The sequence below is a fragment of the Heterodontus francisci genome, chromosome 34 (genome assembly GCF_036365525.1).
Source record: "Heterodontus francisci isolate sHetFra1 chromosome 34, sHetFra1.hap1, whole genome shotgun sequence".
Taxonomy (NCBI): Eukaryota; Metazoa; Chordata; class Chondrichthyes; order Heterodontiformes; family Heterodontidae; genus Heterodontus; species Heterodontus francisci.
Window position 1 is genome coordinate 37,165,202 of NC_090404.1, and position 20,798 is coordinate 37,185,999.

General features: G+C 40.7%; 1 gene segment (V, D, J or C); it reads right to left on the reverse strand.

The window, feature by feature from the left end:
- Positions 1-463: 463 nt before the first annotated feature.
- On the reverse strand, positions 464-20,062 carry LOC137349378 (Ig heavy chain C region-like). The segment is given in 8 exon segments: positions 464-1,181; positions 1,580-1,900; positions 6,878-7,195; positions 7,271-7,573; positions 9,042-9,356; positions 18,137-18,186; positions 19,508-19,787; positions 19,928-20,062. Coding segments are annotated over 8 exon segments (2,013 nt in total).
- Between the last annotated feature and the right edge of the window lie 736 nt (positions 20,063-20,798).

Genomic DNA, 20,798 nt, shown 5'->3' on the forward strand with positions numbered 1-20,798 from the left:
GGATGATGTCACCCAGAGACAGCATGTATGTGAGCAATAGGAGAGGACCAGGGATAGATCCTTATGGAACTCCAGATATACTGGTGCGGGAGCTGGTGGAGATCTCACTGAAGATCTAGCTATGACTGGATAAGTAAGAGTGAATACAAGCAATCACTAGTTTTGGGAAATTATTGTCGTACTAAATAGTGACTGGATGTTGTTCTACCTTTACTCATATCGATTTACAACTAGATACATCATTGGCCAAATGTAAACCACAAGAGCTCTGGAAGCTGCAAACACGGTTAGGAGTAGTGTAATCTGTTTGAAAGAACCCTTTGTATCTCTAAAAATGGGGGAATGGAAACGTGTTGCACAGCTGGAAGATTAGACAATGTATATCATACATATTTGGATCAAGTTTAAAATGAAGATCGTGAAAGTAACACGCACACAAACGACAAATAGGGGAGCCAGCAGGTTTTCATTCTACATTTATTGCAATTAGCAGATCCACATACAGACTAAAGCACAATTTCCTATTGATCCAATAACATCACTCAACCCTTCAAGGGATCTTCAAAACGATTGCAGCTGTGTTAAGGTTATCCAGGGTTATCGGATTCTAACCATAACTATCCTTCATTGACTGATATGGTTTCATATATTACTGAAATATCTCAACAATTATTCGTCGACATAGAGGGTGACAGTGACATGTGATAAACAGGAGATTCGCTGACTCAGATACTCAAACAGTTATGAACATCACAACAGTAACACATCTATGGGAAACAGATATTCACCCACACTGGGTTATGTACATGATTTAACACTGTCAGATAGGACAAGTGAAACATTAACTGAAGTAGGTTTACCATAAGATTTATTTATGCTTCTGCGTAAATCCCTTTGGAGGGACGGGTGTCCCACTAAACAGGTATATGTGGTGCCACTGTTCCACTCCACCGCAGTGATTTTCAATCTGCTGGCAATGGAGCTGGAACCATTTCTCTTCTCGATCTCTGCTTGGCTAGGAGAACCTGAATCCAAAAGGGTGTCATTGGCCATCCAAGCGATGTAAATCTCAGCAGGATAAAAACCAGTGACTAGACACACCAGAGTAGCCGTCTGCTCAGTGTCTATCTCTTCCGCTGATGGAAGTAGAACGTAGACTTTAGGAGGATGCATTTCACCAACTGAAAAGAGAGAAATATTGGTTAAACTGAGTCTGTTTCTTCTTCAGTCTTCACTTCATGTTCCCCTTTTCTGGAAATAATGTGCATTCGGGCATTTGGAATAGTTTCCGAACTGTGAGAGTTTACATATTTCTCTACTTGTTCATGGGTGCCTTTAATTTTCTTTATTTTGGTGGTTTTTCAATGTGGTCTGACGTCAGATTGCAAAGAGTTGGAGACAATCAAAAAGCACTGACGCTGTTAGGATGCAACAGTGTCAAACCACTTCTATTTTTTCATACTATTTTTTACCCGTCTGGTGACTTCCCAGGTCCCAGATGACATAGGAACATTTAATGAAGAAACTGGGTGATTTGTTAACATCATTTATCATCTGACCGAGTATTATCTGTGCTTACCCTTTACTTTCCTGGTGGAAGTTTTCACTGGTGTTGGTAATTCGCTGTCCTCTATGAAGCAGACGTATTCCACCCCACTGTCCCACTCTGCCGCAGTGACTTTCAGTTTACTAACGATGGCGAATTTGTATCCATTCCACTCGGGACTCTGAGTCTCGACTCCTTCCGTTCTCCCACTCCCATCCACTTGCCAGGACACGATGACGCTTTCTAAGTCGCTGTAAAGGATTTCACAAACAATGGTCGCCGTTCGTTGAGTCCAAATCTCTTCAAAGAGGGGGTTCAATATATTGACAGAAATGTCTGCCTCATGACAATCATCTGGAAAGAAGAGGGAATGATTATTTCAAGCTGTCATGTTGAATTCACGGGTAACAACAACAACATACTCCAAGAGATATAAAATAATTCTACTTACTGGAGTAGGTTAGGACTTTTCTCAGATTGTTTCTGTTTAGCTAATAAGATGCAGCGCCCTTCTGGTCTTGTTGCTTTCATCTCCTGGCTTCTCTGGATGATGTCCGCAAAAATATTTCCGATTATTAATTCCATAAATTGGGAATTCCTCTAACTGGGATTTAATTGGGACTAATTGTCCCTGCTCTCATGCTGCAAAGGTTCACACATCAGACTGACTGACTGATGCTAGAGGTCAATTGCAGCCCTGTGTCCTGAATGTGGTGGGTTCAAATATACCTCCTATAAAGTGACTAAAATTCTCCACTTTTTCAGTCGAAGCATTTGGGTTGAAATGAACTTGTCTCTGCCTGAGCAATGAATGGAAGCATGGCCTCAAAACCAACACGCATATGTTCTACATCATTTGACACTGACTTCGCTCATCACTTAAAAGCTACAATGTATTTAGGAAAACGTGAAAACCACCACTCTGGTCTAGGAAGGAGCATTGCTGGAAGGCTGAGATTAAAGACACCATTGTTTAATTGTGTAAAGTGAGGAAGTCTATAATTTTACGATGATATACCTGGCCCAGAGGTACACGATATTGACATCAGTTACAGTTGAAAGGTTTTCTCTAGTATCCAGACCTTTACAAAATTGAGATAAATGCTTAAGATATTGGAAAACATACCTTCAGTTTTTAAAGTAAAATAGTCACTCTGACCATAAGAATCATTACTTTCTTTATACATGGCATGAAATCTAAATGAATAAACATTCTCCTTTGTTTTCACTAAAAGTTAAATTTGTTTCTCTGAACATTATCGAAACCACCATCATTATATTCAGCGAGGATGTCATCTCTGAAATTCTCAAGATCTCTACAAGGGACCAAAGTTACATATTTATTGCGCATGTCCAACATTGTTACTTTTTTTTCTAATCTACACTAAAATTGGTGAATTTCTCTCAATGATGTTTCAGAAGGGAGTGCTGTGCAAACTGTTTCTGGATTCTCATCATTCCCATTGGCTCTCCTTCCAGATTGGCAGATGTAAACATGTATTTGTCTACTCACTGGGATCCCTGATTTCATCCCATGAAGTTAACATCCCTTCATAAAATGAGTGAAGAATATTTCATGGTGTATGTTACAAGAACCCTCTTATCTGAAGGGATTTGATCTTACTTTCATTTCCAAAAGTTGCTATTTTTGGCAGAAAAAGGAAAAAGGAAGGCACAAAAAAGTGAGAATGTCAGATGACTGATTGTAATAAAATGAATCATCTCCATTGGTTTAAACAGCAAACTGAGTTTCAACCCTGAGATATGTTGAGGCAACGACAAGCAGAAATGTCATGTGTAGGACTTGGGCTGATTTCAACACTCAAATCTTCACCTCAGTATTCTGAAACAAAGACAGCGTGCACATTTAGATTCACTTCTTATCGATTTCTGTGAAGAGGCACGAGGCATTTAAAAGTGCTATATAAATGCCTGCTGTCATTGTTACTCCAGTACAGGCTCCACTGAATCGGTTGCCTTGAGTACCTCTCACGATTGGACACTGAGTAGATCAGCAGAAAATGTGAATGCCAACAGCTTATCCTACAGCAACAACATCAGAGCCCCGTCCAGTCCTGCCCTCAGCAGAGGTGCAAACACATCGAACTCCACCTGACCTCCTCAGATCGGAGGACCATTAATGTTTGGGATGTTAAAATCAGAAATCCAATTTCTAAATTTGTGGATTACACCAAATTCAGGCGAATAGCCAATGTTGAGGAGGACTGCAACAAATTGCAAGACGATATGAAGATACTTGCAGTATGGAGAAATGATTGGCAAATGAATTTAACATAAATAAATGCAGAGTATTGCATTTCACCAAGAAAGTTAAAGAGGTGGCATATTACTTAGAAAATAAAAATATAAATGTGGAAGAGGAGCAAATGGATCTGGGATTACAGATACATAAATCATTACAACTAGAAACACAGATTAACAAGGTCATAAAAAAAACTAGAATTGAAAGGTAAAGAAGTTACACTAAAACTGCATCGAACCTTGATTTGACTACACTTGGATTACTGCGCACAGTATGCTTGTTATATATTGAAAAAATGATGCAGAGGCATTAGAGAGGGCGCAAACATTATTTACAAGGATGACAACATCAATACGGGGGTATACATTTCAGGAGAGATTGAACAGGCTAGGTGCCTTTTCTACTGAAAAGAGAAGGCTGAGGTGTTCTCTAATATAGTTTTTGTTTCATTATGAAAGGTTTGGTCGAGTAGACACAGTGAAGTTTTCCACTTGGGAAATAGCAAAGCTAGTGGCCATTAACATAAGGTAGTCACCAAGAAATTCAATAGGGCATTCAGAACAAGCTTCTTTATCTAGAGAAAGGTGAAAATAGGGAACTCCTGACAACAGGAGTGGTTGAAGTGAACAGTATAATTGTATTTAACTGGACTCTAGCCAAGCATATGAAGGAGATAGCAATGGAGCGTTATGTTCAAAGAGTTAAATGGGGAAATACCGAAGGAAGACTTGAGTGAAGCATAAACGCTTGCCTGGACTTATTGGGCCGAATGGACTGTTTCTGTGCTGTATGTTCGATAACCCTATGTAAGAGGAAACGATGGGGTTCGCCTCAGTAACCCGGATGTATCTCGGCCATTGCATTTACAAAAAGCCAGCAGTTGAGATTCGTCAACTCAGCGAGGTCTGGTGGCAGAATATAAATAGATTGGAGAGTTGGGCAGAAAAATGGCAGATGGAGTTCAATCAGGGCAAATGCGAGGTGATGCATTTTGGAAGATCCAATTCAAGAGTGAATTATATAGTAAATGGAAAAGTCCTGTGGAAAATTGATGTTCAGAGAGGTTTGGGTGTTCAGGTCCATTGTTCCCTGAAGGTGGCAACGCAGGTCAATAGAGTGGTCAAGAAGGCATACGGTATGCTTTCCTTCATCGGACGGTGTATTGAGTATAAGGGTTGGCAGGTCATGTTACAGTTGTATAACACTTTGGTTCGGCCACATTTGGAATACTGCGTGCAGTTCTGGTCGCCACATTACCAAAAGGATGTAGATGCTTTGGAGAGGGTGCAGAGGAGGTTCACCAGGATGTTGCCTGGTATGGAGGGCGCTAGCTATGAAGAGAGGTTGAGCAGATTAGGATTATTTTCATTAGAAAGACGGAGGTTGAGGGGGGACCTGATTGAGGTGTACAAAATCATGAGAGGTATAGACAGGGTGGATAGCAAGAAGCTTTTTCCCAGAGTGGGGGATTCAATTACGAGGGGTCACGAGTTCAAAGTGTGAGGGGAAAAGTTTAGGGGGGATATGCGTGGAAAGTTCTTCACACAGAGGGTGGTGGGTGCCTGGATTGCGTTGCCAGTGGAGGTGGGAGACGCGGGCACGATAGCGTCTTTTAAGATGTATCTCGACAGATACATGAATGGGCAGAAAGCAAAGAGATACAGACCCTAAGAAAATAGGCGACATGTTTAGATAGAGGATCTGGATCGGCGCAGGCTTGGAGGGCCGAAGGGCCTGTTCCTGTGCTGTAATTTTCTTTGTTCTTTGTTCTTTGTTTTTGGTCTGCATAGCTGACTATTACAGTGTAGGGTTCCTCACCAATGCTAGAAGCTTGTTTGTTAGTGTTTATGACTGCGTCTGATAACAATATTTGCCTTATTCTATCCTCTCCTGTATTCACTGCTGTACGAGATCTGTTGGCCGCCCTCCGGTACCTGACCCAATGGTCTACTGTTCATGAGACCCGAAACACAGCAAATATCAGCAGGTTGTTGTACCGTGAGGACATTGCAGCCAAGTCCTCTCTTCTTCTTCCCAGAAATAGCACACACGCATTTACCATAGATCAGGAGTGGAACCACGCACTATTGCTGTTTCATGAATCTAGGGACACTAAGACCAATTTCAGGCCCCGAACACCATCAGGTGAAATCAACGAACTCAGCAAGAAACGGTATCCAACCCCAGATCCAGGGAATTTTATTGCTTCTTCATCCTTCACACGGAGGTGGTGGGATTATTATTGTGCAAATAATATTTCCAATCATTTATTCCACAGATCAGGAATAACTGTGACTGGAATTTAATTGGGACAAATTGTTCCCGTTCTCATGCTGCAGACGTTCACGCATCAGACTGACTGGTGCTGGAGGTCAGTTGCAGCCCCGCAGCCAGAACGTAGTGGGTTCCAATATACCTCATTATTTGTAATTTGATTGGAATAAAAACAATCAGAAATGAAAACAGTTTAGTTTACACTCATGAAAACAAAAGGTCACAGCATTGGATTCTGTTCATGATGACGTTATTAGACTCCTCCTATGACCTCTAACCCTGGCGGTGCAGAAGATATGAAGAATTGAAATGCAAAAAGCTACTGACAAAATTGGCTGAGTCGCCTGATAACTGGCTGTTTTTAGCTTTTAACTGACTGCCGGCACTCAGTGTTGTGTCGGACTTAAATCCAGCAGTACAGAATGAAGTAAACAGCACCCAAAGTCTTCTCCCCACATTATGGAACTCTATGCATTTTTAGCTACGGTTTATTGCTGTTTAAAGATAGCCGACAATCAGCAGTGAACCGTACAGTGAAGTTGGAGAAATCCTTCTCCTACTTCATTCTTACCATTGGGTCCTCACATGTTTCTGGCGGCGCACACACTGAGTGCTGATCATTTTATTGTCTCCGTGCGGCCTGTGAGTTTAGGCTGCATTAATTGTTATCCACACATTTTACTGTTCCTACAACTAGAGGAATCTGATCACTAGTGCCCCTGTTGTTTGATGTTGCCTTTAGATTAAGTACAAAGCACTGATTGTGTGAGTATATATTGTGTAACTGCCCTTACCTTCCGGGTTGCTGATCGCCCTCTTCACGGTAGAGTCTGAAGGTGGATGTAAGGCGGAACAGGTGTATGTTTCTCCCTTTTTCCATTCAGCTGCAGGTAAAATGAGAAGGCTGCTTGTGCTGAAGCTTTGGTCCTGTTCAAGAGCAGTGGGGAAACTGGTGATGTTCGAGATTAAAGCAACTCCGTCCTTCTCCCAGGAAACGGTTATTTTATCAGGATAGAATCCTCTTATCAAGCATGTGAGAATGGCGGTGCTGGTATTTTGAATCTCCTCTGGTGATGGAGGCAGGAGGCGGACCTTTGGCTGTATTGGCTCGACTGTAACAGAATTTGAACCAGGGTTAGTCTTCCTTCCACTGTCATTTAAAAACAGGGTGATATATTTTTACCCACCTTTTGTCTTTCTTGTTTGTTTTGTTACCGGATTTGATGATTGGCCCCCATGTGCTGAGCATGAGTATTCAACCCCGCTATCCCACTCTTCCACGCTGCTTGTCAAGTGGCTGATTGTCAGGTACTGGTTTCCATCCTTTGTAGCTGCTTCGGTTTGAACTCCTTCAATCCTCATCTTACCATCAACTGTCCAAGAGATCGCAATCTCAGTGGAAACTGTAGAGACCACTTCACACACCAGGGTGGCAGTCTTATTGATCCAGATATCTTCAATGGAGGGATCTCTGAGAAATACTGTGATTTCTGTCAGTGAGAAACCAGAGATTCAGAAACAGGACAATGCGTCAATGTTGACAAATCCGTTTGTTTAGGAAGAATTTAATTTTAGTGACAACTGATAGCTGATGAGCATATTTTCACTGATTATTATTGAATTTAAAACATCATTCTGTTGTTTACGCACAGTTTGAGTTGAATCACTAATTTGAAAAAATAATTTATACTGAATGACAGGCAGAGAGACAAAAAGAGAGCTGGATACAAAGAGACAAACCGACAAAACAGAGAGCAACACAGAGATAATGAGCATCAGGAACAGGACAAGAGAGAGAGAAATCGATAGGGAGAGACAGGCAGCGACAGTGTAGCAGAGAGAGAGGTAACAGCAGAAAGAGTGGGATGGAGAGACCGTCAGAGAAAAAGTGAGAGGCAGAGATATAAAGAGAGAGGGGAGAGAAAGAGATAAAGGGAGTCCAAGAGCCAGACACCAACAGAGATTTAAAAAAAAACATGCAGCGACATGGAAACGGAGTGTGAGAGAGAGACAGTGGGTTATAAAGTGGGAGAGTGACAGACACAGAGAGAAAATCTGAGGGAGATGGAGAGGGAAAGAAAGAGAGAAATAGACAAATGAATTGGGCCGATCGTGTTTGATGACTCCCTAGAATTGTTGTCCAAATAGTCGTATTTCCCTGGCTCTTACCCATGTCGTTTTAAATAAAATATTTAAAAGAAAGAATCGTTTGCTGTTTTATTTCGGTTTTCTGATCATATCTGTCTCTTTAATTTAGTAGCAGTTCTCTCTCAATGTCTATCCCTCTCTCACTCACTGTTCTTACTTTCTCTGTCCCACTCTCACCTATTTCATTTTATTTACACAATTATGTACCGAATGCAGCAGCAGATATAATAAATCCTCAGAAATGTAACGAGTAACTGAACCGTACTGTGAAATTTGATCCATTATTTTCTAAAGATACGCTTTTGATCTGTATTTCTGTCCTGTTTCACCTGGATTGATTTGGTGAATTAATTAAATGGGATGTGAGACGATCTTTGTAAATTATTCCTAATATCGTAAAAGATTATGTTCGATGCATTACATTGACCACGGCATCATATTCATGTCAAGTTAGTGTCTTTTGCAATACTAGCCTGACAGTGAGCACCATCCAGTACTTCAGTCATTGCCGCTGAAATAGGGAATGATGTAACACAGAAGGAGGTCATTCGGTCGATCGTGCCTGTGCTGGCTCTTTGAAAGAACAGCTTCAGGTAGCTCGGACGTTGCTGCTGAAACATTCCCAACAACTTTTACTATAGAATTCCAGTACACCATGAATTGGTACAGATGTCATTCACTGGACCAGTTCAGGAATGTTTAATCCTCATCGATAAATGGTCACAATAACATCGCAACTAATCCAATTTTGATACAGAAAGTGGGAATACTTCACTCGTGCAAGCTTCTGAATTAGTTTCATTTCCTCACCTGATTTTGATCTAATGTCTTTCCGCTGTACACTGTTGGTTGCAGAATGGGATACTTGGCAGCTGTACACAGAACCGCTACTCCATTCCTGCAGGGGCACTTTAAGGATGCTTCTGGAGCTAAAATCTCCATTCGATGTTTTAGTTGGGGATGTGGTGGTAAAGCCAGACTGTATGGAGTTTCCATCCTTCTCCCAGCTCACTGTAATGCTTTCTGGGTTGTATTCACTGATGAGGCAAAACAGTTGTACCAACCCCTTTATTCTCAGTTCGTCAGTTGCAGAGTAGAGGAGACTGATGGTTGGTGGAGCAGGTCCTAGAATTACAAGGATATTTTACTCCCTTCTATAATTATGAAAAGACCATTTCCCTCATGTCCCGGCCGGCATTTATCCTTCAACCAACACCTAAAACTGATGATCTCATCATTATCACATTGCTATTTGTGGGATCTTGCTGTGCGCGTTTCATACATTCCAATAGTGACTACTCTTCAAAAAGCGTTTGGACGTACTGAGGACGTGAAAGATCCGATAGAAATTCAAGCCTTCATTTATTTATTGAAATCACGGTCTCTGGTTAATTGTCATTTGTTTTATTTTCCTTAGTATTGCTGTGAAATATTTTCAATATTAGAGGCCAGCTATTGATTCTTAAGATAATATGATTGGCTCACAACCACTGCCTGAGCAAAGTTTAATACTAATAGATGGCATATAAGAAATTACTTCTTTTTTTTTTTTAAACTGCTTCTGAAATGTCACTGATCCATTTACATTCAATATCACAATATATTGCTGTTCTATGAGTTGTGTTATATAGGGATTGCTTGTTTGTGAAGACATATTACGGGATAGGACAAGTCCAAGGCCCCAGTCTGATAAAGGAGGTTTCCAGGGGCAGTTGCTAATTATCCAATGCCTCTGTGTTTATCACATTGCAATTTTCTGTTGGTGTGTGGCTGTGTCTATTGAAATTGGTAAGAAATGTAGGGATATCACAGTGGGCGTGTTGGGAGAAAGAAGTTTAGATATTGAATGAACGTTCATTTCTTTTTATAAGTTGTTAATTTCTGAATAAAGAATGATCAATGCGCTGGGGCAAAATTATCCTCACCCTTGATGTGGATGCAGTGATGGTCAGATATTGAATGTATATCCTTTATTATTTCCCCCATTCCTCCTCGTATTTCTTATCTACATGCAGCCCTTCAGCGACACAATAGTTTTTACATGTGTGCTAACAATACCCAGCTCCCCCTCACCACCACTTCTCTTGACTCCTTCACTGTCTCTAAATTGTCAGACTGTTAGTTCAACATCCAATAGTAGATGAGCAGAAATTTACTCCAACTAAATATTGGGAAGACAAAAGCCATTGTCTTCAGTTCCTGCTGTAAAGTCCATTCCCTCGCTACTGACTTCATTTCTCTCTCTTGCAACTGTCTGAAGGTAAACCAAGCCGTTTGCCACTTTGGTGTCATATTTGACTAGTAGATCAGCTTCTGACCACATATACGTACTCCCCATCACTAAAACCGCCTATTTTCACCTCCATAATGTGACATGACTTCGCCCCTGCCTCAGCTCTTCTGCTGCTGAAAACGTCTTTCATGCCTATGTTACCTTATAGACTCGACCGTTGCAATGCACTCCTGCCCATCCTCCCTAAAAGTAAGGTCATCCAAAACTCTGCTGACCGTTTCTTAATCACACCAAGTCCTGTTCACACACCATCATTGTGCTGGCTGACCTACATTGTGCCTCGATCAACCAACGCTTTGATTTGAAAATTCTCATCACTGCCTTCAAGTCCCTCATGGCCTCGCCCATCCTTACCTCTGTAATCTCCTCCAGTTCCACAACCCTCCGAGATATCCGCGTTCATCTAATTCTGGCCTCTTGAGCAGCGCCGATCTTAATTGTTCCACAGTTGGTGTCCATGCCTTCAGCTGCCTTTCTGAAATCCCTCCTAATTTTCTCTGCCTCTTTATCTCTCTTTATTTCTTTCAGATACTCCTTAAAACCTTTCTCCTTGACCAAGCTTTTGGCCATGCACTGTAATATAACCTTATGTGGGTCGTTATCAAATTTTGTTTTATAACGTTTTTGTGAGGTGCCTTGTACATTCTATTACATTAAAAAGCGCGATATAAATGCAAGTTGATGTTGTTGTTGTTTGGTACCAATCATCTGTTTTGATTTGTGTGGTTATGGAGCAAATTGATTTCTTAACTTTACAGGGAATTGTTTTTGAAACAGAACGGGTGGCACAGCGGCTCAATGGTTAGCATCGCAGCCTCACAGCTCCAGCGACCTGGGTTTAGTTCTGGGTACTGTCTGGGTGCAGTTTACAAGTTCTCCCTGTGACCGTGTGGGTTTCTGTTGGGTGTTCCGGTTTCCTCAAACAGCCAAAGACTGGGTTCCGAAGAAGGGTCACTGACCCGAAACGTTAACTCAGCTTCTTTCTCCACAGATGCTGCCAGACCTGCTGAGTATTTCCAGCATTTCTTGTTTTTATTTCAGATTTCCAGCATCCACAGTATTTTGCTCTCATAATTTGAATGTCTGTTATAATTTATTCTCATGAAAAGTTCCCAGATTTCACTTGCTCCCAAACTGACTTCAGTCTTTTGCCGTCACTGTCTCAGATGGAACCAGTCTGTTCTTAACCTGGATGTCAGATTTGACCCTGAGATAAACTTCTGATCCCATATCCTCGTCACTGCAAACGCCGTTTACGTCCACATCTGTAAGATTTCCTGCCTCGGCCCCTGCCTCCGCCTATCTGCAGCCTCGCCTATTCCAATCTCTCCAAGCCGGCCTCCCACCTTTCATCCTCCATAAAATTGAGCTGATCCAAAATTCTGTTGCCTGCATACTAACTCGCACCAAGTCCTGTTCATGCCTCACTCCTGTGCTTGGTGACATACATTTGCTTCCAGTTGTACAACACCTCGAATTTAAAATGATCATCCTTGTGGTCAAATTCTCATGTCTGTCTCTGAAACCTTCTCCAACATTAAAACCCTCCGCGATCTCTGTCCTTCTCCAATCCTGGTCTCTTACCCATCTCTGATTTCCATCGTCCCACCATTGGCAGCCAGATAAGAAGCAACATTATAAAACTTAGAGCATCTGTAATCATAGAGTCACTAAATGATACAACAGAGAAGGAGGTCATTCCATGATAGTGCCTGTGCCTGGCTCTTTGAAGGAACTATCCAATTCGTCCTACTCTCTGCTTTTCCTCCACAGCTCTGCAATTTTCTCCCTTTACGTTTTTATCCAATTTACCTTTGGAAGTTACAATTGAATCAGCTGCCACTAGGCTTTCAGGCAGTGCATTTCAGATCGTAACAACTCAATACATAAAAAGCTCTCTATCTCTCCTCCAGTTCCTTTTCTTCACTCTGTGTCCACATGTTCCTGACGTCTCTGACACTGAAAACGGTTTGCCCTGAACTCTTCTATCAAAACACTTCGGGATTTTAGCAGCTCCATTACATCTTGCCTTAACATGCCCTGCTCCGAGAGGAACAATCCCAGTTTCAATAAAGCTTTCTCAGAACTAACATCACTGGTTCCATTGTTGTAAATTTCCTCTGCACCCTTCCTAAGGGTTTAATTTCCTTCCTTAAGTGCGGTTCATAAAATGGTCACAAAATTCCAGTTGGGGCCTAACCATTGACTTTTCAGATCCAGCATATCTTCCATGCATTTGTAATCTCTGTCTCTGATGATAAATGCCACCTTCAACTATTTGTGTCCATGCAGACCCAGGTCTCTCCGTTCCTGCACCCCCTAAAAATTGCATCATTTAGTTTATATTGTCTCTCCTCATTCTTTCTACCAAAATGCAGCACTTAACACGTCTCATCATTCAATTGTACCTTCCATGTGTCTGCCTATTTGATCAATCAGTCCATATTTTCTTCGCAGTTTACGAAAATAACAAGTTTCATGTCATCTCCAAACTTTGAAATTAGCCCTGTATCCTCTAGTCCAGGTCATTAATTTATATACAAAAGAGCAGTAGTATTAATAATGCTGGGTGGCACCACTGTATGCGAGTTCCCAGTTCGAAAGATAATTGTATACCACTACTCCCCGCTTTGTGTTTCTTGGTTAATCTCGTACCAATGCAGTCGCTGCCCCCAAAATCACATGGACTTAAAATTTGTTAACAAGTCTATTGTGTGGTACTTTATCAAAACAACTATTGAATTTCAATTTACATCAACATCATTCACACTCCCCTCATCAACATTTTCCAATACACCATCAATGAACTAAAACAAATTAGCTAAGCACGATTTTTCTTTAACAAATCTGAGATGCTGTCAAGAATTAACCCTTATTTTCCCAAGTGTCAACTTATTTTGCCTCACATTATTGCCTCTACCAATTTCTCAATCACCTACATTCGGATGACTGGCTGCAGTCGTTGGGTTTATAACTCTTCACATTTTGGACAAAGGTCTAACATTTTATGTTCTCCAGTCCTATGGGACCATTCCAATATCTGAGGAGGAATGGAATATTGCAGTCAGAACCTCAGCTATGCCCACCCTTACTTCCCTGAACAAGTTTGGATGCATTCCATCCGTCCAGGTGACTTTTTACTTGAAGCTTTGCCAACCTTTGAATTATCACATCTTTATCTATTTTAACCTATTTTCTCCACTACATCCTCATTTGCTGTGACATTGGCAGCATCCTCATTTTCAGTAAAGATAAATGGCAACTATTTATTTAGTACCTCAGCCAAGCCCTCGAACTCCACAAAAATATAAGTTTTGGTCCCTAATCAGTTCCACCCTTCATTTGACAATCATTTTACTATTCATAAGTTTATAAAAGACTTTTGAGTTCCCTTTTATTTTAGCTGTTAATCTTATACTCTTTCTTTTCACCTCCATTCCCTTTTTCAGTTCCCCCTGCACTTCCTATACTCAGCTTGCTTCTCTACTGAATTATCATAAGCTTCCGGTTTTGTATCATTTCAATGCTATAGCTTTACTCTTTCATGGAGCTCTATCTTTGGATGCTCTTCCCTTGCCTCTCTTGGAAATGCACCAACCCTATTGCCGAAACATCTCATCTTTGAAGACTTCCTGTTATGCTTACTGTTTTACCTACCAATATTTGATTACAATCCAATATCTACTTCTGTTCAAGCTAATCTCCAATACTAATCATTAGATTTTCGGAATCCTCACATCTAACGTTCAGTCATTGCAAGCTTGCAGGTTATCGACAAAGACAATGATGCAAGGTATACATAGTACAACAGGATGGTTCAGAACGAACCAATATGGAGAAACGTGACCGAGAAGAGTGGCCATTTATGAATTATTAATTCATTCATCAGCAGTAAATCAGAATCCTCTGTCAAATGAGGAAAACATTATAAAATTACAAAGTGTTAATTTGATGTCACTTCTGACCGTTTCAGTGAATATACTAGGAATAATGTAAAAGCAAGGTTGGAACTGAGAATCTCTTTATTACGCTAGTTTGGGATTGTTTCTTCTCAATATAAATGTGACACACTGTTAAACAAACTGTTTAGGTTAGATTTAGCTCTGTTAATTGGCCCTGTCGTTAACTCTGTTCCCTAACCACTGGTTCTATCGGCCTACCTGACCACTGTCTTCGGCACAAGCAGACTGTTCACAGTCTCTACATCCTCTTCATACCAGAGCCTCATATCCTTGCACCCCATATTCTCTCAACACAATGAACGCCCACTTCAGTCTCTAACATCACCTGCCCGCAATATTACCTCAGACAATTTGCAACTGATCCCTTCCTGCATGCCTTTATCAGCTTTATTTCCTGCAATGCAGAAACATCAGTTTACCCAACAGTCGCCAGCTGCACCAAGTTCCAATCAACAATCAGTCCTGTCCTCGCTGATATTTATTACTTCCCTATGTTTCCAATTTAAAATTCTTCTACTTGTCTTCATCTCGCTTTTTCCTACTTCTAGATCCTCCCTCAGTACTGAACCCTGTGTCTCTAATTAAATTAAAGGCACGACATAAATGCAAGTCGTTATTGCTGATTTGAGGGATCTGTTTATAATTTGACTATTGCTGAATAAATATTGTTATAGTTGAGAATTCTAACAATGTGGGTTTCAAGAAATTGCGAATAAAACTTATTTGTGGAACTATGGGAAATGTTGAAGTGAAAATAAATTGTGAAACTTTCCTCAGAACTGGATCAATGAGAAAAGATGGATTCTACATCAGTCTGTTACAGGTGGCCAAGAAATTAAGTATGGGGCATGATTACGATTCGACACTTCTAGCACAGATCTGGAATTTGCACAATCCCAACCCCTTAAGTTTCAATGGACTGAAAAGCGGGTACTGGGAGTGCGACGTTACCACTCATTTGAATGAAGAAAAGTGAGACACAGAGCAAACTGGTCTGTGGGACAGTGGAAGGCTGGGACTAGTTCAGTAAAATCACGTGGCTGAATTCGAGGATTTGGCAATCGGTAAAACAAATAGGTTCAAAACATTCCGAAGCACCCAATGGAATTTACAATATGTGCTGTGAACCAGAGAGATTTGCGCTCTGCTGTGTTAGGGTGAAATATACAAACAAGTAGATATAATTTAAATATTCAAGGCACACAACATAGGCAGAGTTGGGCGGGCTTGTTCAGGAGTCGAGAAAATATTGGCAGCGAAAAATAAAATCACAGAAAAATAGATAAATCTCCAATCATATATGATTTTCTTTTACAAAAGACTGGTTGAAAAATATATACATCTTTTTAAAACGATCAAAGAGGAAGTAATGAAAGGACGAAGTGGAAATAAACAAATTAATTAGCTGGAAAATGACCAACACCAACAATGCAAGTAGTAAATTCTTAATCATTGGGCGAGTTGGAAGATCACATAAAATGATTTGCCTATGATAGTGTGAATGTAAATACCATTGACAGATATTAATACCATTGCTTTCCTCGTTGCATTCAGGCAGAGGAGGCAAAGAATGAAATTAGTTCGAAATATCACCGTTGCTCATCTCAGGGAACCACATTTAACGCTTGATTTTCCTAAGTTCAATATTCTGCAACCACTTTTAAATAAACAAATTGACCTCTGAATTAATGTAGTGGACAGAATTAGGTGGTTGGTCCTGGAATATCACATCAGAAAGCTGACATTTTTTTGCTTTTTATTTAAACTGGGAGGTATCAATTGATTTGGGAGGTAATTCCATTGAGGAACAACATGTATCGAGGTGTGAAATGGAACCAATCGGCTATTCTCAACATCCACTCTCCTGCCTTCTTAGAGAGATTTTCCTTTTGATAAGCGACATGTTCTATCTCTGCGATGAAAGCTGCACCTTAGCAATGTTTCTAGTCTAATCTGTATCTCACTGTTCACCTTCAAATACAATGGGCTAGAAATTCTTCTCAGGCGATGGCACAGAACAGGCCTTATCGGATCAGGCGCCTGTTATAGGCAGTGCCTGATATTCAGTTCCATTGTCAGTTAGTTAGAGATACAGCACTGAAACAGGCCCTTCTGCCCACCGAGTCTGTGCCGACCATCAACCGCCCATTTATACTAATCCTACACGAATTCCATATTCCTCCCACATCCCCACCTGTCACTATATTTCCCTACCACCTACCTATATTAGGAGCAACTTTTAATGGCCCATTTACCTATCAACCTGCAAGTCTTTGGCATGTGGGAGGAAACTGGAGCACCCGGAGAAAACCCACACAGACACCGGGAGAACTTGCAAACTCCACACAGGCAGCACCCAGAATTGAACCCGTGTCGCTGGAGCTGTGAGGCTGTGGTGCTAACCACTGCACCACTGTACCGCCCCAACGGAATTTAATATTAAGCGCTGCATAGAACGGGCAGCCGATCTGATCCCACCCGTTTTACATCACTGCCCAAGATGAATATCGAGCACTCAGATTCCAAATAAATAGACTGCTTCCTCAAATTTAAAATAAGTAAGTAAATCAAGACGTCATTATTCTCCTTAAAGCAGTAAATAAAGAGACCGCTTATTTCATTTCCAAACACATACTTTAAAAGAGAACCTACTTTTTACACTGTAACTTACTGTAGTTTCAAAGTTCTCTGCTGTTCGGCGCAGTCTTATGCACAGAGCCCTCCTATTAGCTGAAACATGGGTGACCAGGGATATGGTTTCCATGTACACAGGATTCCAACAGAATAACAGTCTAGGGGGTGAAATTGGTCTAGTAGCGCAACAGCAGCTCATCGTGAATCGGCAGTTGGTTTTTCACCAGGTCTCATGGACTTTCCACTGTGGTTCACAGTTCAAGCTCTTTTGGAAGCTCGATAGTTTCATTGATACTTTTACTTAGTTTGAAATTAAAACCTTGGCAACGTTTTCCAAGTCAATGAGTAAAAATAGCTGCCGCCTTGTTTAACAGGCTGTCCATTCACTATCCCCCATTTTGCGCTACAGGATGAGACCAATTTCGTCCCGATAATGGGTCAGTTTCTAGGTCGCTGACATGTGCGCCTTTAATCCAGAGTCACAAATGTCAGAATTCGTACTTGCAGGTTGTGTGCCGATATTAACTGAACAGATACTCTTTTATACAAAAAGGTTTTTAGAAGCGGCACAGAATTCGTAAACAGCAGTTTATACAATTTCATCCACTCCTTGCTTGGAGAAAATTTCTCTCGCCCCAGAATTGCATTAATTTATGAATCAGAAATAGTTTACATTAAGGATATACAGGGACAGCTCTGTAAGGAAGTAACTTCAGAAGACTCGGTCAGTTTTATCTGTTAAAACTAACATCATCTATTCAGATCAGCATTTAAAGTCATACATGAGAGGTAAATTACAGAATTAAATCCATGTTCAATTTATTCTTGGGTAAAATCGCTTTTGAAAAATATATTCTAAGTTTAAGCCAAATAAACTGATAGCTAACCTAACCGAGTCATTTGAAAAACTGCAGCTATTGCGTTTGTTGTTCAGGCGATTTTGAACGAGAGCACTGATTTTTCTTACCCTCTATCGAAAAGATTTTAGTGATAAAGTAGCAAGAGAGGTGACTTACCAGAGTTCACAGTCAGCACGGTGCCAGCTCCGTCGTAGTAGTAACTGTAGCTACACAGTCAGTCAGCTCCCAGTCAGCCCAGTTCAAAAAGGGTCAATGAAACAAAGGTCCGTTAATAAATATAACAAAGTAACACTGATCAAAAGGATCATTCGAATATATTAGTGATTAATAAATCTTCATTTTCCTGTCAGTTGCTATCCATCCAGCTATTTTCTATGTACAATGTGAACTCCTGTAGCTCTGAAAAAAACAATCCGCTGATTTAACATCGGAGAATGAGGATAGATTTCAAACAAAGGTCGACCTAAAATTGATTTCAAACTCTGTGTAGTAACAACGATGAGGAAGAAATCGCATTATGCAGCCACATTCACTAATAGTCAAAGAAATAACTGTTTGAGAGGTTTGTGCTGTTGCCTGAATCACTGTGTCAGAGCAGCCACACATCATTTCACACCAGCACAAGAAATCCAATGTTGCATACATCACAGAAAATCCTTCAGATATTCCAAGATATTGATTGAAAGATGCAGTAAATATGATTCAAATCATTGCCTCTATATTGGAATCCCATTAGACGTTTATAATTCTCAGCCACTCATACAAATCCTGGAGAAACATCAATGCTCTATTATGAATATGATGATAACAATTACAAAATAATCACCTCAATGAATAAAGAAAAGGCTTTAATATACAAGCCAGTGTCTGACAGAGACAAGGGATATTTAACCATGAGGTTTCTTGGCCATTCAGAGGTTAATTTGCATTTTCTTCTTAATAAGAAGAGTGGGGACAGTTTATGTATTGCAGGAGTTCAAGATTCATTACTGTGGTGTATACGAAGTCACACAGTCACGGAGATCAGTGCAAAAAGGTCTCATGTACATCAATACAAGTGACTCAGGTCGAGACGCATGCTGCAATCCGGATTCCCGAAATAATACATTTTGCCAAGGTTTACTGAGAATGAAGAGTGTTATCCCTCCAAAATACTGAGTATCTACTCTTCATACTTCAGCATCAGAGAAATATTGCCCTTGTTCCAATGAAAATAGTGGGTTCATAGTTTGTGTATTACAGGAACCAGCTCTTCGATTGCTGTGGCTACTGTAGTATCTACACAGTGGTACAGCCCAGTGCAAAAACAGGTTTACTTGCATAAATGTAAGTTCAACAGCGGCTCTGCATATCCAACTGTCCCGTTTGGGGGTCTTTGCTGCGCGGTCTGTCAACTGCTATTTGCAAATTATCTCCAGTCTCAGAATCAATGCTGCAAATTAAGTTTCAGTGAAAAGAGCGAAACAATTCGTATTTTCTTCCCTAGGAGATTGGAAAATGTTTTTGTATTGGTGAAAGCTCAGACACATTACAGTGGTTTGCGCTTTGCAGTAATAGGTGACACTGTCTTCAACTGTCAGGTCCTTGATTTGCAGAGAAAATGACTTTGCTCCCTTGTTGACTGATTCAACATATCGTCTGCCAATCGTTATGCGTTCCCAATCTGTTGAACCCGGATTATTCCGGAACCAAGATGTGCCGTACAAACCACAGCTAGTATCAGTGAGGATGCAGTTAATGGTCAGGGATTCGCCTGTCTCTCTCGTTGCCGTTCTTGGTGTTTGGTTCACGCTTGCAGTGAAGGCATCTGAATGGAGAAAAATATATTTAGTACATCGCTTGTCTGAAACAATACAAGAGTTTAAAGGTAAGACAATTTCCACAATGTCACACAGCCACGCAGTTTTATGCAATTAACATGTAATCTCTTCAATAAACAGCACTTACTTGGTAACCAGGTTAAAAGGACCGAAACCCAAACAATATTCATGGTTTGTTCACCAGCAGGGAACAATTTAAACAATGTGAGCTCCAGACCTCAGCACTGACTGTTCTGTGTAACGGTGTGTGTCTGATCACCGAGCTTATAAACCTGGGGAGACTAGGCTGATTTGCATAGGGCGGCTTGAGAGACCATGAGCAGTGAGTATAACTCACCATGGGCTGTTGCATTTTGTTTCCCACATCCGTAGTCACACTGGAAAATCTGCATCCAATTAACAGGAACAGTTCAGTAGAGTTATACAGAACAGACTTCACGTTAGCTGTGTTGGGTTTGTTTGCATTCAAGTTGATCGCATTACTATCCTTACTCAGTTTCAAGAAATGGTGATATGTTAATACTATAATAGTAACAGCATCCGTGCATGTATATCAGCTTGACACAGCGAATGCAGTAAAAAGCGTTCTTTCAAATAATTACGACTGAAAACTCTAATTCCTTTACTGTGGCAAATGGAGCCGCGACCCCACGGTAACCATGAGCCCCAAGTTTGGCATCCGCTGCATTAATAGAAACATACCTGCAGCTTTGATTTGTGTTGTCATCTCTCGACATTTCATAACATAGTTTGCACTGTATGTAGATTTTAAGAAAGTCTTTGAAAAGTTACTGCAGCTGACGTTACGTAAAGATTAAAAAGTTTAGAATTGAGAGGAGAGTAAACTGGATTGAAAGAGACTAGAAGAGAGAAAACAGAGAACTCATTATGTTAACAGTGGTTTGAAGTGGGCAGTGGTATCCCACAGGATTCATGTTCTCGGAACACTTACATCAATGATTTAGATCAAGGCCGAAAGAGAGTGTTAAGAAATTTAA